We start from the raw sequence: 21,881 nt of genomic DNA, 5'->3' as shown, positions 1-21,881 counted from the left end.
GCTTTATTAAGGATACGCAGAGGCTTTACACAACCCTGGCACCCACTCCGAGGTCCCTTTACGCTGCCAGAGCGGCATAAAGCAGCCAGCGTAAGCGTAAATGAAAATCAGGCCCCAGAGGTCTTTTCTCCCTGCAGTGCGGGCTTACAGCTCCCATTACGCATTTGCATTAAGGGCTGCAACCCTCCATAAAATACACTCACAAACTTAAAACACATTAGAGACCAGCTAGGCTCAGCACAGAGAGGGGGCTTCTGCTGAGAATATTTGTCCTCAAGTATGACATAATAAAAATTTATAGGAACAGAGGACTGCAAGGGACCGCCAATTTCACCGAGACTGAAATCTGGAGGAACGGGAAGGGAGGGGTGTTCTCGAACAAAGGGGGCCATTGCAAAAGTCTTTTCCACACCCTCTTGGAAGGAGCATAATTTATTTATTAGCCTACTTATTAAGTAGGCGGGAAAGAGAGATGAATTACCTGAACGAGGCGTTTCTGCATCTTCTGTGGGTTTTGCTTCTCTTACTTTGCACCAGGTCTCATCATTCATACAAGGGCAAAGCAACCGTGATGTGACACCAAATTAGAACCCACAGCTACGTTGGAATATGTAGCAAAACCCAGAGGACTTGGCCCTTGTTTGATAATATCACTAATAATAGGGCAGAGGGCAGGATAATGGGCAACAAAGGCAGTTTTCTGCTACTAATAGGGCCTATCTCCAGGAACGGGTGCGTTAGTTGGGGCTGCTGGGCTAGACCCCAAATGGTGGCCATCAGCCTCTCCTGCAGCTCCAAATGCAGACCTGGCACATGTGAAGTGGCCTATATAGGATCCCCTGACATTGGGCACAGGGTGTCACTGCCAAGGACATAGGGCCATGGATATAGGAGAGGATATAGGGATATAGGGATGCCTGTAGGGTCATGGTTTTATGCCAGGCTGGTACAGCTATGGCCCACCCAGCCTGTCCTCATGGCAGGCAGAGGAATGCTTGGGTCTGTGCTAAAGGCTACAGCTATTTTAACAGCTGCCTTTCGGAGTTTTGAAGCCAGTGGCTGAGCGCAGGCTTGCAGCCAAACTGTTCGGAGCTGTCTCGAACTGGAGTCCAGGTTGCTAGCCTGCCCCCAAAACACAGACTTCCTACAAGCAGAGCTGTACTCTGGCTGCTGCCTTCCTCATCCTTTGCTGTTCCATCTCCCCAGACTTTTACTCAGTGTGTCGCAACAAGTCAAGACCTGCTACTTCTCTGGGCAGAGCATGATTTCTTGCAGGGTTACAAAACACGCTGGCATGGTTGCGGATGGTCCAAAATTTGGGTGGGAGTCACGAGTCAGTTTGCTGGGCAGCGACACACCAGCCAACCAGAGAATTTTGGCCTGCTGCAGGCTGACATCATTCACTCTTATACAAAAAAAAATAATAAAATCACTTCTCTGGAAGTTTCACGGTGGCATGGGGTAAGTAATGACAAACACAGCCATAGCAACGGCAAGGGTGATGAATATAATGCAACAGAAACCTTTACAACGATTTCAAGCAGTTCCGCACAGCTGTGCTTCAAAGCCAGAGCTGGGAGGACCCTGCAGGCAAAAATCTGCCTTTGTGGCCATGTGAGGACAAAGTGATTGTGTCCCCAGTCTGCAGGCAGGTGGGCACTGGTACAGAGCTGGGGAGCTCCTGGAGAGCTGCGGGTGCTGGAGCGAGCTGGCTCCCTGGCTACAGCAAGAGTAGTGCTGGTGTCTGCCTGCTTACCTGGTATCTGTCTGAGTGATGGATGTCATCCGAGGAGTGGGGCGATGCTGTCGGGGAGTCTCCTTCCCGCTTGATTGAGGCCGACAACAAAATTGACTGCGAGAGAAAGGAGAAATTCATGCTGTGAGCATGGCCGGGCTCTCTGCCCCGTGCTAAGCTGCCCTCAAAGGCATGGAGAGCGCGTCCGCCCTGCGTGGGGACAGACTGCTGCAATGTGGGGGTGTGAAGTGGCTTCACACTTCACCTTGAAGGGATTTTATCACCTGCCCTGTGACGGGATGGGCTGCAGGGGCTGCTGCCTGCTCCAGCCCAGTGCAAACACATCTGCTCAAAGCGATGTGCGAGGAGGGGCAGCGGGAGCACCCCGCAATCCGTGCCGGGCAGAGGCCAACAGGTTTGCTCGCTGGGGAAGGGAGGTCAGGCTGATGCTGCTTTCAGCACGCGCTGCCAGTTTTAGAAGCAGACACCAGTCCAGAGCCCAAGGGATGTGCGATTTAAAGTGATTCAGCTGGTAAGAACCATCTTAAATTTGCTTTCTCTCCTATCAGCCCTCCCCTGCCCCGTCTGACAGATGAGCTATTTACAGGGGAAGCATGAGCACGCATCCCTGGACCATGAAGGCTGCCCAGCACTCATGGGCTGGGGGAGGCAATGAAACAGCCACGGCAGCAAACGCTGCTCTGTGTGTGCCCCTCCTGTGCTGGGCGAGCATCTTGCACACGAGGCTTCCCAGGTGCCCGTTAATTTATCTCTGGTTGTACAGCACTGCACAGACACACACTGCCCTGCAGATGCCATAGGGGGTCCAGGAGAGTCCCCTGAGGAATAAAACCCCCCAGAAATCTACAAAAACCATACAGCGACACGGGGGTGTGCTGGCATGGAGCAACATCAGCACATACTCATCCACCACTGCAAGTTCCACTACATCTCTCCCTAGCCTTGTACACCACGCTAAAGCTCTCAGCAGCACAACCACCTCTTCATTCTGTAATGATGCTATTTATTTTAATAAGCAGCGCAGAAAAAAAGGGCCTTTTAGAAGGTTAAAAAGATCAGTGGTGTTTGAGACCTAAGAAATCGCTGATAAACTTCAAGTCAATAGTGGGTAAGTCTAAATTCTACAGGCAATGAACCCGAGCGGGAAAATTCCTGCAGGAGTTTGACAGCATTTAAAAAAATGTACGCTGAGTTGTAAGCGAAGTTTATTATTAGAAGAATTTGAAGGGGAAATCCAATTTAAAATTCTAATTTAAAATATAAATTAGCTAAACTAGGTTAAATATGGCACGCTGCGTTGTAAAAAATATACACTGTAAGCACAGCTCTCCAGATGTTTGTTTCTGAGAATCAGCTGGCAAGATCCAACAATAAATGACTGCTCGGAGATGTGTATGTTTGCAAAGGGAAGTGTAGATATCATCTGAATTGGACAGGTCAAGTGTGGTGACAACATTATTAAAAAGCATAATACCTTGGAGAAAGGCAAGCATTCCAGAAACATTTGCCTCTGGGCTGAAATGAAACGTGAAAAAATGTGCATTTTTTGGAAAGATACGAGCAAGGGGAAGAATGACTCAGCATACAAATCCGTTCAGTCAGCAGGATGTGATCCCCGGGCTCTGACAGCCTGCCTGGCGAGGGAAGCAAAGCGGCGAGGGGTGCAGGCGGGGAGCAGGATTTGGGGTGCTGGGTGAGAGGGGTCACAGGGGAATTGCCCCGCTGGGGTGCTCAGTTATCAGCTAATCAGCTGTGAGGAGCTACCAGGAGAACTTCTGCAGAATGCAGACCCCAGCTCCTGCTATAATTTAGGGGTTTTATTTTCTAAGAGGAGAACGAAGATCATTTTTGCACATGTCCCATAAATTGGAGGGACTCAAAGCCTTCAAGTGGGACTCGGAACAACGTCCTGATTGCAGCAGTGTTAATGCCCCTTCCCCCCTAATAAGCTGAGCACTCTGGAGCTGGGAGGGTTAAATGCATTCCGTTTTCCAATGTATTCTAGAAAAGGGGAAAAAATACCCATCTCCCTATTCCCCTTCGACAGACAGACAAATCCTCCCCGCCTCCAGCTCCCCCCTCAGCCTCTGGTAGCTCTAATCCAATATTATTATGTGAAAAATGGTTGGGCTAGCTATGGAGACAGTAAATTAAACGTTATGTATTAGTTTTTAGCGTGTGGTCCCGGGAAGAACGCCGGCCCCATTTATTCCACAAACCTCCTGAGCACCATGGCGATGACCTCTGGAAAAACGCAGGGCTAAACTAATCCCAAAGATGTCAATCTCGAGGCCTCTTCTACATACACTTGCAGTTTAGATTAATAAACTGTCTATTTTTAAATTGTGTGCAAGCACTTCAATTTTAAATACCTTGCCGGCATGTTAAGCACGGTGTTAGAGATGCCAAGTCACACTTCCCCTCTGCTGTTAGGAAACTCGACTTCATTTGTTTTTCTCATTTCCCTGAGACGTGGCACACTTTGCCTTGCAGCCCATGCCGGTGGGATGGCCACGGGGCATGCGGGGAAGCAGGCTCAGGGGCTGAGGGATTGGGAAAGGCGCTGGAGAGCAGGGTGACTTCCATTACTGCATCGGGCCAGGCTGTCTGCCTTCTCGATTTTGGCCTCTTTTTCCCCAAATCGTCATATTGGGGCTGTTTCCCAGGGGCTAGGTGCTCCATCTCATCGCCAGCATCTGGGAAGATGGCTGCAGGGGAAAAGGGCAGCGTTGCACCTGCCCTCCCAGCCCTCATGCACCCCTAAGCTGCTGAGCAGACCCAAATCCTGTCTTTCCACCTCAAAAGTGAGGCATGGCATGCAGAAATCTGTGCCACGCTCACTGCCTTGGCTACCTGTTTGGGAAGCGTTTGAGCTACTGGGATGAGAGCATCCTCCTCTCCCCGGTGTCCCCTTCCCTGGCAAACCACAGCTCCCAGTGTCTGACACTCGTGTGAGCCACCGTGCAGCCTCATATTTCTCCCTCCCCTTTAAATCATCTCTCCATTGGGTAAAGGCACTCTCCGCGGAGGTTATAAACCCTGAGAGGATCAGCCTGAGCATTACACCTGGGGCAAGCTAAATAAAAAAAGGTCACCGGCGCTTTTTAAACATGGACAAAAAAGCAGTAAAATGTGTTTGGAAAAAAAAATCTGGCATTAAATCATGACTTTTTGCCTGGCTTGCCTCATTAAAAGTGGCCTTTTGGAAGGTAAAATTATCATTGTAAGTGATAAGATCTTTAAGAAAATAATTCACGGCTTCTTCACCCTTTAATATGATAGCCGCCACCGGCTAATTTTTTTCTTAATGGCAACGAGGCCATCAATCTTGTCCGAGCCGTGTGCTCGCTCCTTCCTCCTGCCCCTCCTGCCGTGCTGGGCAGCCACGGCCCCGCTCGGCATTTCCATCCTCCCCGTTTGGGTGCTCGGCAGGTTTGGCATGAGCCAGACATGCAGAGCGTTACCTCCATCGCTCCCCGTGCAGCGTGGGGTTGGAGCTGCACGAGGAGGGGACATGTTTCTGGATGCAGCTGCTGGAGCGAGGGATGGATGGAAACCACCAGCCCCAAACCCAGCAGCTCGCTGGGGCAGCATTGGCACTGCTGACATCCCGCTTCCTCTCAAGGCCGGTCATTTGAGAGTGTTAAAGTGCTGGACTCCAGCTTTCTGATAGCCCTGGAAAAACACAGGGAGTCTATTTTTCTTAAACGATCCATCACAGCTGCTGTCAGCAGAACAAATATCCCAACTCTGCTTTTTATATATCTATATGGTCCTTTTTTTTTTTTTTTTTTTTTGGCACAAAGTGTTCCCTGCTTGATGCATTCAGCTTTAACTCTGCCGCCTAAATAGGTACTTATCACTTAACATGGAGGTGATGGCTTGACATGTTTTCTGTCTCCTGCCCTCCCCTCCACGGTAGGGAAGCCGTCAAAGTGTTGCTAATAGCTGTTATCACTTGGGAACTGTAACCCGAAAGCAATGAGTGATACCAGGCCTGGCTGCGATTTTCCCCCTTCTCTCTGCTAGCCATTTGTTACGCTGCTGCTGGAGGATCCCTGACAAAAAGATGCCACTATTAGAGCTGACTTTCCTAGAAGCTTTCGGAGGGTCTGCATTTGCTCCTGGGAAAGCGAGAGGCAAAATTGTCCAGTGGCTTTTAGCTGGCAGAGATAAAGGTGGGATGGAGCCGGGGATGAAAAGCTTAAACGTAGGAAGGGTGTGAATAGTGAGCAGAAATAACGGTGTCAGCAGTGGGCTGCTGATTTATTTCCGTGCATGCTACACTTGCACCTGGGACTGCAGTCGAGCTCTGAGCCCCCTGGGGCAAGGCATGGAGGAGAAGAGAGCCCCCTCCAGCCGATCTGACCATGGAGGCATCAGGATGGAGGGGATGGAGCCCTTGTCCTGGTGGATCTGGGACAGAAACCCCACACCACATCCCTGTGTGCTCCTCCTGCTGGACGCAGCATCCCTCGGACCAAGGGGAGGGCACAGCTGTTTGGCCCAAGGGGAGCGAGGGGCTTTGTTCACGGGGTAATTTGCTTTATGGAATAAAATCTGGCGGAGATTTTTGTTGGAGTGGCTCTGGTATTCATCAGCCTGAGCTGGCAGCTGACACGCATCCGAGGTAATTTCCCCTCCTTCGCATATCTGTGGGCTGTTCTTGTGTCCCCAGCTCGGCTGTAGCCTTGCCCCAGTGTTCATATTTGGCTTTTTAATCTTTTCTCATAAATCAGAGTTAGAGGGAGGAGTGTGACATCCCCGAGCCCCCCCAGTGAGTCCCTGACACAAGAGAAGGAGTCAAAGCCCTGGGGCCCTGCTACCAGCCCCTGCTCCTAGCACCAGACATGATATGCAGAAGTTGAATGATCGCGCTGGAAATTTCATCTCGAGCCAGGCGGCTGGCAAGGGCTTAGCACAGCCATTCCATCAAGGTTTCAGGCTCCAAATCTTGCTTGCTTCAAAGCTCTTTTTCCTTGGAGGGCTTTAGTGGTCAAATTTCCCTCTAGGTGCTGTAATTCTCTCGCAAACTGCTCTGCGAGGCTGTAAAACCACGGGGCGGGTGGGGGATCGTGGGGCTGCGGCACGGTGGAGGTCTGGGGGCACCCAAGGTGCAAACCTCAGCAAAGCGACCGCTGGCATCTGCTGGGTGTAAGGGAGGGGCCTTGGCCCTGGCCCCTTGCTCCAATATTTTCTGGCAGCTGGGCCATTGGTGGGAAATGGAATGTGCAGGAGAAGTGGCGGAGGAATGACGAACCCACAGCAAGCACTGGGGAGCTTCACTTCCACAGCCTGGCAGTGGCAAAAAGCACTCTTAGGTAGCTAGAAGGACATACTCTGGGCTCAGGGAGGTCTGGGGCATGTCTGGCTGGGACACGTCTTCAGAAAGTGCCCTCCCAAGTGACTCTGGTGTCAGAATTCCCCACAGAGACCCGGGATGGCATGAAGGATTTTCCAGCAATGACCAGCTCACGCTGGAGAATGGCACGGTGGAGCCGTCGTGTCAAGTTCAGCAAGAGCAAGGACAGCCTCCATCCCTTCCCATGGGCGTGAAGCTCCAGAAGGAAGCCCCGAGGATGCTGAGCACCGTGGTGCTGAGCACCACCTCCGTGCCACCCTCCTCGCCTCTCCAATGAGCCCGGACCCGGGCAGATGTGATGGCCGCAGCCCCCAGTTTACAGGCCTCGCTTGGCCGTCACGGCCTCGGTCAGCCCCGATAATAGAAGAACCTGATACAATAATCCTGCGTTCATTGCATCCCCTGTTGAGTGATTGGATTTTCTTTGACATATTGCCATGAAAATTGACCCAGCCTGGTGACTGACAGCTCTTGAGGGGCAGGAGAGCGGGGAGCGAGGACCACGCTTACGCCTGGGCTCCTGCTGCCAGGAGAGGGATCCGCAGGGGTAAATGTGGGGAAGAAATGGACTTTCCCAGAGGGTCTTCACATCTTAACATTGCTGAATTTCAGTGGGCACAGAGGAAAGCAGCGGCCCTGGCTGCCACCTCCTCCTCCCGAGCCTCGTGTGGTTACAAAGGGGGCTTTAATACCAAGCCCACCCGGCGGGGAAGCGCCCGGCCTGCCCGTGCCACACAGGCCTTGTCTCCCAGCAAAAGCCACCTAGAAATAATGAATCCTCCTGGGCTGAGAGGCTTTCAAGCTCTCTGAGAAGGGAATGAAAGATTTCCTGATTTCACCCTCTCCCTCCCTGCTCTCGTGGCTTCTTGAAGTTAATGTTCTTAGGCCCAGACGTGACGGGCAAAGGGAAAAGATCCATGTGGTGACAGGGGACGATTGATCTCCTTTACATAGAACGACTCTCCAGTCCCAGTTTAATCCCCTCGCTCAAGGCAAATGGGATTCTTTGTCAATGGAAACTTCAAAAGCCCGTCCCTGCCGAGAGATGGACCTTGTGCTTTATCTGCTGTCTGTCAGTCACTTGCTGCGTGTCCCTCCAAACAGCTCATCCGTCTTCCCACCCGCCCCTCTCTCGCTCAGGCGTTATTTTGCAGGTGCCCTTTCCAGCTCCTTTGGGACACCCGAAGACAACCACAGGCCCTGTGGGTCTTTATTTTCCCTCACAGGTTTGGGAAATGGACGGGTTTACCTGGGAGCTATCTCTGCCTGCTGGCCTGGGGGGGCAGGCAGGGTGTTTATGTGCTTGCCAAGGCACTGGCCCTCATGGGGAAAGCCTGGAGCTGCAATTTCTACCCCTGGTTCTGATGTTGCATTCCAAGTGGTTCAAAATATTACCCAAAATATCCAGAAAAAAAAAAAAAAAAAAAAAAGTGATCAAAAGCTGAAGTTCCCAGCACTAAAGCTCCCTGGGTGGCTGTGTCAGGGTGCATATGCCCTCCCCAGGCTGCTGGCACCACAAACAAAACAGAGCCTGGGCCAAACAGCATGGTTTTTGGTGGCTGTGCAAGGGGACTATGAGTGCCCAGCCATGCTCCTGGCCACCCATGTGCCTGCCCAAGCTCTGGTCCTTCCCGTGGCAACGTCATATTAAGGGCAGCTAATTAGTGAATGATGCCCTTTGCAGTGATGCTGCGGTGCTTGGTGCATTTTTTTCAGGACTTTCTGAGCCAAGGGGATGGGAGGTGGGTACTGAGGGGATGGGGATCCATCTGAGGAGGGGTTTTTCAGTGATTTGGGCTCCTCCTCAGGTGTGCTTTGGTCCCCCCGAGGCAGCCTCATTCCCCTCTTCCAGAACTGGCATATGGCTCTGGCTCCGCAGCTTCCGTGCATGATTTCACAGCCTGAGCTCAGTGTGCGTGTGATCAGCTCTCATTAGCTGTCATTAGACACAATCTGGAGTCTTGGAGCCCGCTGGGTCCTTCAGCTTCACTGTCCCCGAGCTACACGGGGACCTGGCCGCTCCAGCACAGTGGGGGTATGGGGACAACATCCCCTTTGCTGGCCTGGCCCCAGAGCATGGCACTGCTGGGGACAGCCCAGGAAAGTCACTTCCCTTGGGAACAGTGAGTGGCGGGGCAGGGATTGGGCTGGGAAGGCGATGGGGAGTAGGGAGCATTCCTCTGGGGTAAAGCGTGCCGAGCTGTGCTCACTTACCTTGGGGGTGCCCGCTGCCATGGCATCCTTCAGGATGGAGTTCTTACTGCCAAGAGAGAAGAGAAGGGGGTCAGAGCCACGAAACTGCCGTGGTGGGCAGTGTGGGGAGCTCAAACAGCAGAGCACAGAGCTCCCCATCCCTGGAGCAATGGGGGACTCCTTATCCTGGCTGAGGAGGGCACAGAACGGAGGGCAGTGCCAGCCCAGCCTGCAGGAAAAAATGCTCCAAGGAACAGAGTCCAAGAATGGAGCCACCCAAACCCAGGTGCTGTTGCTGGCATGATGCAGGATCCATCCCTGTCCCCGGGATTTGCACAGCTCCTCTCCCACCCTGGGGAAAAGCAGGGAGCGAGCCTGTGGGGGCAACGGGAAGAAACCCACAGCAAGAGGAATGTGGGGTGGTGAGCCCAGCATGGGGTCAGGCGTGATAAAACAGGAGGAAGGGAAACAGAGGGAGATTAAATCAGTGTAAAGAGCAAGGGAAAGAAGATCCCCGCTGCTCCAGCCGCTGCCGGAGGCTGGAGTGATTTGTTAATTCAGCTTGCTCCCTGTTTAGCAGTGAAGGAGGTCCCCGTCACAGTGCTCCTCCTTGCCTGCCCTCACCAGCGGGAGATGCTATAGATTTAATAACACCTTCCCCCCTCCAGACAGGTTAAACTTGAAACAATTACGTATCAAAGCCGACATGGCGGGGAGGCCTGCACTGTAATTTTTTGGTTATTAAAGTAATCTCTCTCATGTAAATTCTCCTGCTAACATGCTGCAAACAGCATTAGGAAATAAATTATTTCCCCGTGATTCGATTTGTCAATGCAAAGCACCTGCAGCAGGCAAAAAGGCTCTTGAAATATGCTGCCAGCCCCAGTGCCGGAGCTTGCAGGCGCGGGCTGGCGGGGCGGCTGGCTGCCCATAGCCCCGGGGAGGTGATGGATGGGTGGGTGGCGGGGGGGCTGCGGGGGCTGGAGGGGGGGGGAGAGGATGGAATTGTGTTTAATAACAAAATTTGTATGCAAGCCCGCATCCCAGGCTAAGGATGAGTGATCGGCAGCCAGAAAGTATTAAAAAGCCTCGCTAAACAGATGCTGACAATAGAACAAGACATATCAAATCAGATCTACTTCAGGAGCATTAATACACACACGCACCCCCCCCTCCCCGCGCGCGCGCGCGCTGCACACACACGCTCCTTTCTTCTCAATCACAGCAATATGGGAGACATCAATAAATTTTTATGAGACTTTTAGAAGATCAACATGGTACTAGATGTGACAAAAAAGCAATGTGCCTGTCATGTTCGCTTTGTCGGGGACACTTTAGCCCCAGATGCCGAGCTGCAGTGGCAGCGGGGAGAAATTGAATTTGGCTGGCTTTAATCTGCCTTGATTTGGCAGATGGCTGGGTGTTATGAAATGAGAAGGGATGGAGGAAGGTGTTTTCTCCCGGGGCTATGGCCCCCTCCTTCCCCAGTGCCACCGTCCTCGCCCTTGCCCCAAAACGGGGGGATGGTCGTGCTTATCTGTCACCACTGGGTCACCCCAAATGCCGGAGCACTGCTCCTGCCCCCGAGGTCAATGAGGCACTTTAACATGAATCTGCAGCAAACAGACGGTGTCCCCAGGTGTTCCCAGGGTGTGCTGCTCGATGCGGACACGTGCAGAGCATTTTGGGGACATCACAGCCACCATCTTCACTGGCTGCAGCCCACAGAGCGAGGGATGCGCTGCTGTATGCTGGTGGGGGTGCAGGATGTCACCGTGCCCCATCCCACTGCTCTGCCACCTCCCTGGTCCCCCAGCCCTGCCACCACCTCCCACCTGGCTCCCTGCCACGAGCAGATGGGGATTTGTGCACCTCCCGCAATACCTTGACGTTCTGAATTGCCCAAAGTGTGAAACAACGCTTTTTTTCTTTTATAATCCAAACACTGGGTTAAAAGAAAACAACTCGTTTCCTCCCTTTTCTTGTTCAGGGTGTTTAAAATTATTCCTTTTAGAGGGCAAGAGGAAGAATCTCATTAATTCCTCCCAGAAATGGCTGTAGCACCAGGAAACTGGAGTTCCCAGGATGAGAGTTCCTCTGAAAGGTTACCACCGGCACCAAGAGGGAAGGGCTTGATTTAAATAACTTGGCAGAGTTTATATTGTTCTCCATTTGGAGGATTGCTGTCAGCTACTCCCTTGTAGTTCAGCCCTGTTCTACAGCAGTTGTTCATTTTTATTTATTTCCCGGGACGGGCACAAGCTCCGGCCCCAAGCCCCCGTGATGTAAGGGTGGTCAGAGCAGGTTATTGCCCAGATCCCTCTCTTTGAGGTTCCTGAGCCTTCCTCCAACACATCCCATCCCGACTGCCCCTGAAATAGCCCTGGCTCTGCCTGGCTGCTCTCCTCCATCCCATTAAATGACCCCGTGCTACCCACGCCACCCTCCCTGCCTTCTAAGGATGCCGGGAAGGGGCTGGGAACGGAGGGGCCGTCAGCAAAGAGAAGCCTTCCTGTCCATAAACACCACCGACAAATTAAAAATGGTAAAAGGGAAATCAAGACCTTTAAAGTTCAAACACTTTTCGGTGCCTTTTAAAGTTTTTTGCTCAAGGCCCTTGCAGAGAGCACAATCTTTGGAGACCTTGGGATTCTCTTTAATCACCCAGCCAGGCTGCAGTGGTCTGAAATGATTACACATTTACATAGTAATAACCCCAACACTCCCCACATTATTTCATGGCTAGCATATTTCCACTCGGAGAGTGATCCATGTGTTTTAAATTATAACCTGTACATAGGAAATTAGTTACTAAGTACGATATTCACAGGCTCGTCTGACACTTCTAATTAAGGTGATTTACACAGAATTATCCTACGAAATAAAAAAATGGTGTTTTGCTAGCTAATAAAATATAATTACTACCCGCTTTTATAAGTTACAGTTAGTTTTAATCTATTTGGGGAATTGTTTATCTAGTTCATTACAGCAAAACAACTTCTTTGCCTTTTAGGCAATCCCCCCCAAACTACCACATAAGAAAGGAAAGGTCCTGGAGAGACCCAGAAGCTTGGGCAGCCTCGCTCTGTCCCCCGAAGGCTTTGAGTTTCCAGATGGGAACCACGGGGGCTGCGGCATCCCTGCACATGTGGATGTTTGGTGCCACTGCTGGGGACAACACGAGGTCCCTGCCCCGGTGCTGCTGGCCTGGAGTGGCACCCAATGGGCCCCCTCGCTGGAGGGCTCCAGATTTATTTATTTTTTATGGCTCCTGCCTTTTGGGGTGTGCTTGCTAGGGAAAAAAAAGAGTCACATGCAGGGAGTGGTGCCCTTCCCATCCCTGTGGATGGAAGCTGCTGCTTCCCATCCTGAGAGTCCAGGGCGTGAGCTGGAGGTTAGATCATCCAGTTGTGCTTTATCACAAGCAGGGCAGTGCTTGTCCTTTTTCTTGGAGCTCTTGCAAGCCAGGAATGTTGTAGCAACGAAAGGAGACTGAGGGTGCTCCGAGGGGACACCTGGGCACAGAGCAGTGGCAGCACTTGCCTAAAATTACAGTGTCAGCGCCAGAAGAAGCCTGGAGGCTCCACACAGCCACCTGAGCTCCCCAGGCATGGTCAAGTGGGATTTAATCCCACAGAGCCCCCATTCAGGGTTAGGAGGAGCATCCTTCAGGGACGGGCTGCGCTCAGCACCTCCCCACGTAATTAATAACAACAGCACGAGAACAAATTCCTCGAGCCCAGGCAGTTACACGTGTTTGTGCTCAGCCCTTAGTGCTGCTGCATTGCCATGCTGCTGCTGCTATTTTCCAGCCCTGCAGAACAACCTCATCAGCCCCCGGGATGTGACGGCACCAGCCAGAGCGCGCCCAGCTCCTGCCCAGCATCCCACAAAGCCAGCAGCTTTCTGCACGCCGTGGCCAGAAAGCTGCTGATTTATTTCTTTAAAAACAATCCGGTGGACACAATTTATTTTTAGCGGCTCGGGAGCCCAGCCTCGGGATGGAGCAGCCGCAGCGGAGCCGCACGGAGCGAACGCCGGCAGGGAATAAGCAGCAGCCGGGCAGAGAGGGAATTGGATTTTTGTGGACGCCAGTTTAAATAAGTGGAAGTGTCACTTGAAGCCTAAATAAGGAAATGAGGGTTTGATTATTTTTTTTTTTAACTACACAAGGCCAAATCCTCACCCAGCCGTGGGTGACAGCTCCCCGGAGCAGCTGGACGTGATCCGTGCTGGCAGGGGAGGCACGTCGGGATTTTTAACCTGCTCCAAGCACTGATTTAAACACCCCCTGCATCCGATGGCGAAAAGGGCTGAGTGATGGTAAAAATCACCAAAGATCCTGGAGTGGGGCCCAGCAGCACCCCTGGTCCCATCTGTGCTCCCCAAGTGCTCTCTCCCAGTCAATATTTGTGTGCCTCCGGTGCCCAGCACACGGGCAGCTGTGCCCAGCCCAGAGCAGCAGAAATGCAGCAGGACCACCAAGCACCCCGAGCGAGGGACCCCAGGCCCCTGCTTGCCCTGTCCCCTTCATGCTCACGGCTCCTTTTTTCCCTGCTGAGCTTTCCTCCCATCGTTTTCAGGGTGCCCCGTGCCCCCGCTCAGGGTGGGCGACAGGTTTCTGCGGGGTCTGGGTGGCGAAAAGGCAGTGTGGGTGCGTGGGGCGAGGGCGGGATGGAAAAAATGTGTCACTCTTTGAAAAGGAGGTGGCTGGAGAAATCAAGAGGGAAGTCGGAAGGAAAGGTCATGCTTGAGATTGATCCGGGGGGCTCTTTGCTACCGCGGCTGTAATGAGTGTTTAATTATTCCCAGCTCACGTGGTGGTTCAGAGCAGGCTCCGCAGAAGAGGCATGCGTCGCTCAAGGGAAAATAACCGACCAAGGATTTATTTCTCACCCCTGCTCTCTGTGTGTACCCATCCAGTGCTGGCCCCCCATGCAGCTCTGCATCCTCCTGCTTCCTCCTTTTCCCCGTGGACCCGTGCCACGGGGTTAGGGCATCGGCTTTGGGCGCTGCCAGTCTGCAGGCACTGCCAGGAGCACTTCTAGCACCTTAGGGTGCTGTTGAGTGAAGATGTACCTAAGTTTTCTTACCTGCCCTGCAAATGGATGGGAAATGCCTTCAGCCCCAGGTCGTGGGGCTGCTCAGCATCCCGTAGGGGCTGCAGCGGGATGTAGGGTCGGGGCTGTGCTCTGTGCGCGCGGGGGGGCCGCAGGGTGCGCTCTGCCCTTTCTGTCTGCAATTAATCTGCCACTGCGAGGGGCAGGGACACAAATCAGAGGGGGATGAAAGAGGATAAATCCACGGTATCAGCAGCACCGCATTGGCTAGATAATAAACAGACTCCTCTCCTCGTAAATTTTCCTCCTTTCCCCCATGGTTCCCCACCAGTGACACCAGCAGGTGTGGACCTGGGCTCCTCCGAGCCTTCCTGGTGTCCCAGATGGTGGGGAGAAGATGGGGACTCTGGTCTGGGCAGGAATCCTTCACCCCATACACACACCTGGGTGCAGTGGGGACAGACGGGACAGCTTTGGGGTGGCACAGTGAAATCCCATCCAAGGTCACAGGCTTTATGTGGTGCTCAGGGCGTTTGTCGGGTGACACCAGCACGTGGGGTGGGTGGTGGCAGCACTGCAGGTGGCCCTGTGCCCTACCCAAATGTCCTACAAATGCTGACACTGCCGGGTGGGTTTCCCTGGTGTTAATTTAAATCTGGTAGGAGCCACGCTGCCCCTTCCCACGCACCCTGAATCCAGCCTCCCAGATGCTGAGCAGCTCTGCGGGGCAGGGCAGGATGCAAAAACCTTCCCTGCTCCATCACAGGGGGAAACAGCAGCTCCCCAACACCGTCCCTGTCCCAGCAGCATGGGTTTTGCTGGGGGATGACGGCTGCAGGGCCAAGCCCGGAGGCACCCAGTCCCGTCGCCGCACAAAGTACGGTCAGGCACTTAATAGCACCTGTCCCCACCATCTCCAAGCGTGGATTTATGCCTTGAGGGGTCACCTCTGGTGAGACTCTAATAACACGACTTTATTAGCTTTCTTGTTCCTTCTTTTAAGATACAGGAGCACGGGGGGAGGAGGGCAGCGGCACCTCGCAAGGAAGAGGGGGGTGCACGGGTGGGAAGCGGCTGCCCTCGCGCTTCCCCTTCTCGGTGACAAGGGGGAGAGGGAGAAAAATGATGCTCCCTCGAAATTTATCATGCACCCAATTACAATGTTAATTGGCAAGTCCCAGAAATCAATTAATTCGCAAATTTTTTTCAATTAAAAATTAAGATAAATCATAAAACGTTATTAAGCAAAGGCCAAACTCCGTGAACTTTTTTTTTTTTGTAGGCATCTGTTTTTTTTTTTTTTAATTTAAATAAAAAAAAAAAGAGCTGTGTTGCCAAAGCCCGATGCCCTTGAGTGCCTTTGCTGAAGCGCAGGGGGCTGTCATCAGCAGGACTGGGCTGAAGACAGATAAAAAAATATCGACCAGTCGGACACACTGCTTCTGCTTTATTGATCAGGCGGGAATTTAACTTGCTGTGCATATCCACCGTGTCAGCAAGGGCCACGGGCGAAATTAAAAGTACTTGGCTTGGAGATGTCGCCTTGATACCGGGGGGTGGGGAGGGAGGGAGGGGGACGGAGAGGGGGAGCAGGGGAGGAAAGGAGAAGAAGGAGGTGGAAAGAAAGAAGAGGGGAAAAGCAAGAAGAGCGACAGAAGTCGAGGAGTGGGAGGGAGATGTTGAGTAGGGTCAACGCCTGCTTTCCCTGGCTGCCATCTCGTGTTGGCCTGGGCTCCTCACCCTCTCTGGGTGCTCCCAGGTGGCTGGTGCATATTTAAGGGAGGGAAGCAGCATGTGTTTTAGTGGGGCTCTGGACAAGAAGCCCCTCTCACCCCCAAATGCCTCCAACCTCCCTCGCCCAGAGGCTGGGGGACCTGCAATGCTCGCTGCACGAGAAGCCTGGGAAGTACCTGGCTGTCAGGTTAAAGTCCCCAGGCATAAATCGAGGAGCCCTGAGGTGAGAGCCATGACCCCGCTGTGACACATGACAACAGAGCTAATTTGGGTTTTACGCTCTCTATTTATCCTGCTGGGCCTGGCAGCCTGGCCGCTCTCCCTCCCTGCTCAGCCCGCTCCCACTCGGGGAAGGGCTTCTCCAAGGGATCTATGGGGTGGCTCAGGGCTCGGCACAACCCCCAGGGATGAAGCAGCCCCTCACCCCCGGCACTTTGAGGAGCAGCTGTACTTAAACACCAGGTTTCCCAAGCAGGAGAAGGGGCAGAGCCAGGTTTAATAACTTGCTGGGGGTCCTACCTGCTGTGCCCTGCCAGGAGTAACTCTGAAAGCCCCCAGCACATGGGCACACAGGGACCATGGAGCTGGTGTGCCCTCACCTCGTCCATCAGCCCAAGGGCTCTGGGTGGTTAGCTGACTTTAGCACGACTTCAAGACATTAAGACTTAAATTATGACTTTAAGACATTAGCATGACTTTAACCCAAAAGGCCACCAAACACTGAGAAAGCAAACCATGAGAGGATATGAAATCCAGGATGCCTCTCCACAACCTGGAGACACCTTTCAAGGACAGTCACCATCACCTGGGTGGAGGTGGAGTGACCAGGCCATCTCTCAAGGTCCCGTAGCCTTCACTTTTTCCTTCCATATTGCCAGCATCCCTGTTATTTGTTACCCCCCATGCCTGGAGCTGCCTCTAACCCCCAGGAGAGCCACTCAGCTCGGTGCAGTGCCAGGCTCTGAGGCTGCACGTCGTGCTTCCAGCTGGGCTGCCAGGGGACAGAGGGGTAAAAAGGGCAAGAGGAAAAGAGCTGATGTGCAAATGAGGGAGAGAAAGCTTCAGAGTGATGCTGAAGCGAGATTTAAGCCTTGGCAGAGATGCAGTGGGAGGTGCTGTAGGAGCTGGAGCTGCCTCAGCCCTGTGTTTGGCTCTTCCCCTCTCACACGGATCAAAGCTGGCTCCAGGAGTCAGACTAACTCTCTCCTGAGCTGCCCTGCCTGAGCTCACACCATCCGTCAGTCCCAAAAGTGGGAACAGAGCTGCTGTGGTCTGTCCCCGCTCACCCCTCTGGGCCATTCCCCGGCTGTAATGATAAAAATGATTCTTTGGGGAGTGGAGATCCCAGCTCTGAAGCACAACTTTGCTGCTGGTCACACAGGGAGGGATCTGCTAGGTGTCACGCAGGGAAATAAAACACCTCTGCCAAATATATATTTAAGAAGAGCACTGCATTTTCAAGAACAGAGCATCATGTTATTAAAAACCAGTGCATCCAAAGGGATGTTTCCCAGCCTTCAAGTGCTTGACTCAGCAAATGTAATATTGGTAATGTGACTTCCTAAGGGTTTTTCTCCACCCTGCCTCTCCCACGTCCCTATTCAGTCTCTTCCCAGGGAGCAGTGGGTAAGGTTTAAGCATCCCCATCCACAGGAGCTGTGTGCGGTGCAGGACCCAGCTGTTATAAACAAGAACAAAACTGTCCTGACCCTAATTCTGAGGAACAGTCACTCTGTGACACTTGAGCTGGAGCAGACACCGAGCATTAAGGTGGCAGAGGTGCCGGAGAGCAGCGATATCAGCAGTGCCATCAGAGAAAAGCACTGCTGAACGTGCCCTCTGTGCCTCACCAGCTCTGCTCGTATCAACCTGCAGGAGCACAGGCAGAAATACACCTGTATGTGCAGGCACGCATGTACCTGCCTGCAGGAACACCCATGGGTGCTGCTCGTGCCAGCTCGAACCAGGTGTAAAGCAGGTGAATGTGAATCGAGGAGACCCACGTGTAGTGCTCAGATAGGCTTCATGCAGAGCACCCCTCCTGCTGCCGTGCTCATGCTCCGCCAAGGTGAGCTGGGAGGTAATTCCTCTTCGGAGGAGGAACACCACCAGTCCTGCCTTGCAAGAGTTAAACCCCATAAAAGCGAGGTTTGTAGTTTTGTTTTCTTTCAATTTATACCCTTCGCTTAAAGAGGTGGGGGGGGGGAAGAAAGGAGGGAGAGAAAAAAGAAAGCCAGGTGACATATTCTAAGAGGGAGCACCGAAAACGTGTTAAGCACTTCAAAATCTCATATATTCAATCGGCCTCTGGCAAGACATCTGCCTAATGTTAGCGCTTAAATATCCTTTTCCATTTTACATGCATTCAAGTCTCATTTGAGCGAAATGAAACGGTATTATTAAAGGGAGATTTTGCACAAATGGCCTGAATTTGACATGTCAAGTTCAATGAGGCTGTTACATATGTAACACCGAGAAGGGCTCGGAGGCTGCCGGCTCTTGAAACAGCGCCAGTGGCTCAGAAATGAAATTTGCATTCAGAGAGCCTGGCCTCGCCGTGCGGAGCTGCGTGCGGGGCTCAGCCGGGTGGTGCCCACCGTGCTGGTGCTGCCCGCAGGGAAGGGCTGTCCCTGTCCCCTGGGGACAGCAAACCTGGCCTCAGAGCTGAGCAAGGGGCATGTTGGCTGGGTGGGCAGCAGCATTTGGGTGGCTCTTCCAGCTCCCTCCTGTCCCAGCTCCTGAGGTAGCCTGGAGGAATCCCTTTTCCTCCTTCCCTTCCACTGCCTCCACCGTGTGCTGCTGAGCTCTGCGCCGGTGATGCCCAAAAAACCCTGTTGAAGGCAACAGCACAGGGCAGCCTCACAAATGGCTTCACTGCCAGCCTCTCCCCTCTCCATCAGGCCCCAGGGCAGCCTCGTGGGCTGTGCTGTCTCAGGGGAATTTGGGGCTGCTGCCAACGTGCTGCCTCCCTGCAGCATCCCTGGTGCTGCTGGCTCAGCAGGCAGGAGGGGATCTGCCTTCCTAACCCCCCGTGCTGGAAATTTATGATTTTGTTGCAAATCATTAAGGTTTATTAAAACTTAACAGCGCAAGCCATGATTGGCTACATCCTCTTTAAATTAAGAAAAAAAAAAAAAAAAAGAAAAAAGAAAAAAAGAGGCCCTTGGAAAGCAGCCCCCCGGTTCGCTTCTCCCCATCAGGCTGATCAGGAACAGCTGCTCAGCCATTTCGGTAACGAGTCGGCGTTGGCAGGGAGCGGCCAGGGCTGCCGGTGCCCGTCACGTTTATAGGCCTACATTTTATTTTTATGTTTATTGGGTTATTTGAGATCATTATTAGTTTCTCTCTCCTCTTGTTGATGTGTTCTCGCTCCCGGCTCCTGTGGGCAAGGAGGGTGGGGGAATGGGAGAAGGGGCCACCCGAGGGACGGAGCCCCTATCCTGCCCTCCGCAGCGGGCACACCAGCACCGTGCACGGCCGCTGCCTGCAGCTCAGCCTGCTTCACCCCAACCCGCAGCCTAGATTGAGTGTTATCTATCACGGAGCAGAGGGAGTCGTTATTTAATAATTAATCAAGACCTCTGCTTCTTCTTCGCCGCCTGCGTGGCCGAGCGGAGCGGGCGAGGGAAGCGAGGGCAAGCCGGGGAGAGCTGTCTCCTCTCTAACTGCTGCTGTTATTTAAAGGAATAATGCCATTCTTTTTCATTTGTCAGCTGGCCCACAATGGCCCTTGTCACGCTTTATGATTTAGAGTTTCCTTTCCTTTCCCATTAAACGCCACCTTCCCATCACCGCCTCGCGCCAGCCGTCCTCCGCGCCTGGCTCGCGGTTTCAGTTTCGCTCTGATATTGGCCCAACTTCTTTGATGGGCTCCTCGGAGCGCTAATTGCTTCTGTTCATTTAAACCTGTTCACTAATTTGCAGTGGCCCTTTATTAAGTTGGATGCGGCCCAAATTACGCCATAAATTATGCTGGCGAGGGGAGCGGGTGGCGGGGGGGATAAATGGGCTGGCTCTTCCCTGCGCCCTCCTTCCCTGCGCACTGCCGGGGAGCGCAGGATCCGGCCCGATGCTGTGTGGGTGCTCCCTCTGACAGCTCCCAGCCCACCTGGGGACCTCTCTGGTTCTCCCCCTCTTTTCCCTTCCCTCTGTAACGTTTATTGCTCGGTGGCAAAGAAGATCCCAGCCAAGCTGGGGCTGGGATGGATCCGGCTACCTCTGCGCTCACCGCAGCCGCGTGGAGCCCCTTGCCATGGCACACATGCACACGCTGGTGCAGGTGCTCTCCCTCCCCTCCTACCACCTGGTGACGTAACTCAGCTTCTAGCCCTCCGTTTGATTCCTTTCCTCACCTTTTAATGACCGGGGAATTCATTAATAATTGAAATAAACACGCTCTTTTCCAAGGCTGCTGAGTTTTATTAAGGCAGGGGCAGGGATCTGCCAACCCTTGGCTGCAGCCATTTCCTAAATAACTGCTAGCAGTTAAAATGCAATTATTATTATTTTATTTTTTTAAAAAAAGAGGATTTTGCTGTGCTGGGGAAAGCGGCAGGAGCTGAAGGCAGCTGAGGGGCAGCGTGCATGCATGCTGCAGTCCTGCTCCATCATAGGACATGTCCTGGCCATGGCAGCATTCCATGTGGCCAGGATGGGACCAGGCTGAGGGTACCAGGACTCTTGCAAAGCTCTGCTCGTGGCCGTACCTACATTTCCTCTGGCACCCCAGGCTGGAGGTGCCGTGGGTGGCTGCTTACCTGATGTTCAGCTGGGTCAGCTTCTCCAGCTCCTGCTCCATGTGCTCCTGCAGCTCCCCAGGGCGAAGGAGGACCTGGCAGATGGGGCAGATGGGAGCCTGGCTGTCAAACAACGTCGCTTTCTTTTTGCCTGCAGGGAAGGAGAAGAGGGAGGAAAGCTTTAGCTCCTGTGCAGCCTCAGTCCTGGGGAGGTGGCCGAATGCAGCATCACCTGCACCCTGCTCTGAGCCCCGTCCCCCAGCAGTTTGGTTTGGGTACAGCAGCTTTAGGACAGATTTTCTGATAGCTCCTGCTCCTGAGCAGCAGGCACAGAGGGAGTCTGGTGGAGTCTAGAAACCAGCAAGTTTTTTTTCTGGTATATCCCCATTTCTCCTCCTTTCTCACATTCCTAGTGACAGGGACTGGCCCTGTCCTGCACACAGGCACAAGAGCATCCCAATGATACAGAGTGGGGGGAAAGAGCCCCATTTCTGGGGTGCCCCTCCATAACCCCAGCTTTCCCCATTTCCAGAGCAGACAACACGGCTCAGAGATGGATGTCACAGTGTTTCTCTCTGTTCCTATTAACTAATAACAACAAATTAAGAAGAGCCAACTTAATGCTCCTCGGTGCCCCTGGAGCCAGGTGGTCAGGACCCCAAAGGGCAGAGCCGTTTGCCCCTGGATGTGGGTGCTGCTGTTGCCCTCCTTGTCCCCAAACGCCACCCCTCCACATCCCCAGCCCTGCCAGCTTTCCTTGCTCCGAAGCCAATTTCCTCCAGCTCGGAAACTTTATTGCCCCCTCTGTAAGGAATATACAGTGCCTATTTAACCTAAAATAAAACTCTAAAGCAAACAGTGAAGTTTCAATAAAAGGGAAAAGCCCAGGGGGTGCCCGGGCCCCTCTCTCCCGGCTGTATTAGCAGCTCTGCTCATGAGAGGGCGTGCGGAGCCCGGCTCAGCTGGCTGCGTTGGGGAGGAACATGCTTTATAGCTGCCTGTTGTCATCCAACGCCAACCCTCCTGCTGGATTATTTATT

At 53.0% G+C, this 21,881-nt stretch overlaps 1 protein-coding gene across 6 annotated transcripts in view; it reads right to left on the bottom strand.

Moving 5' to 3' along the window:
* The window catches only part of RNF220 (ring finger protein 220), a 187,749-nt gene that overhangs the window by 55,540 nt on the left and 110,328 nt on the right, over positions 1-21,881 (bottom strand). For all 6 annotated transcript variants that reach the window (XM_084527940.1, XM_084527941.1, XM_084527937.1 and 3 more), the window contains 3 exons: positions 20,863-20,992; positions 9,333-9,378; positions 1,757-1,852 (listed from right to left, as the gene is read on the bottom strand). In XM_084527940.1, the coding sequence (XP_084384066.1) occupies positions 1,757-1,852; positions 9,333-9,378; positions 20,863-20,992 (272 nt within the window). The remainder of the gene's footprint in view (positions 1-1,756; positions 1,853-9,332; positions 9,379-20,862; positions 20,993-21,881) is intronic.

The sequence above is a fragment of the Aythya ferina genome, assembly GCF_964211825.1.
Source record: "Aythya ferina genome assembly, chromosome: 8".
In the NCBI taxonomy this organism is placed as follows: Eukaryota; Metazoa; Chordata; class Aves; order Anseriformes; family Anatidae; genus Aythya; species Aythya ferina.
This window is presented reverse-complemented; position numbering and strand designations above follow the sequence as displayed.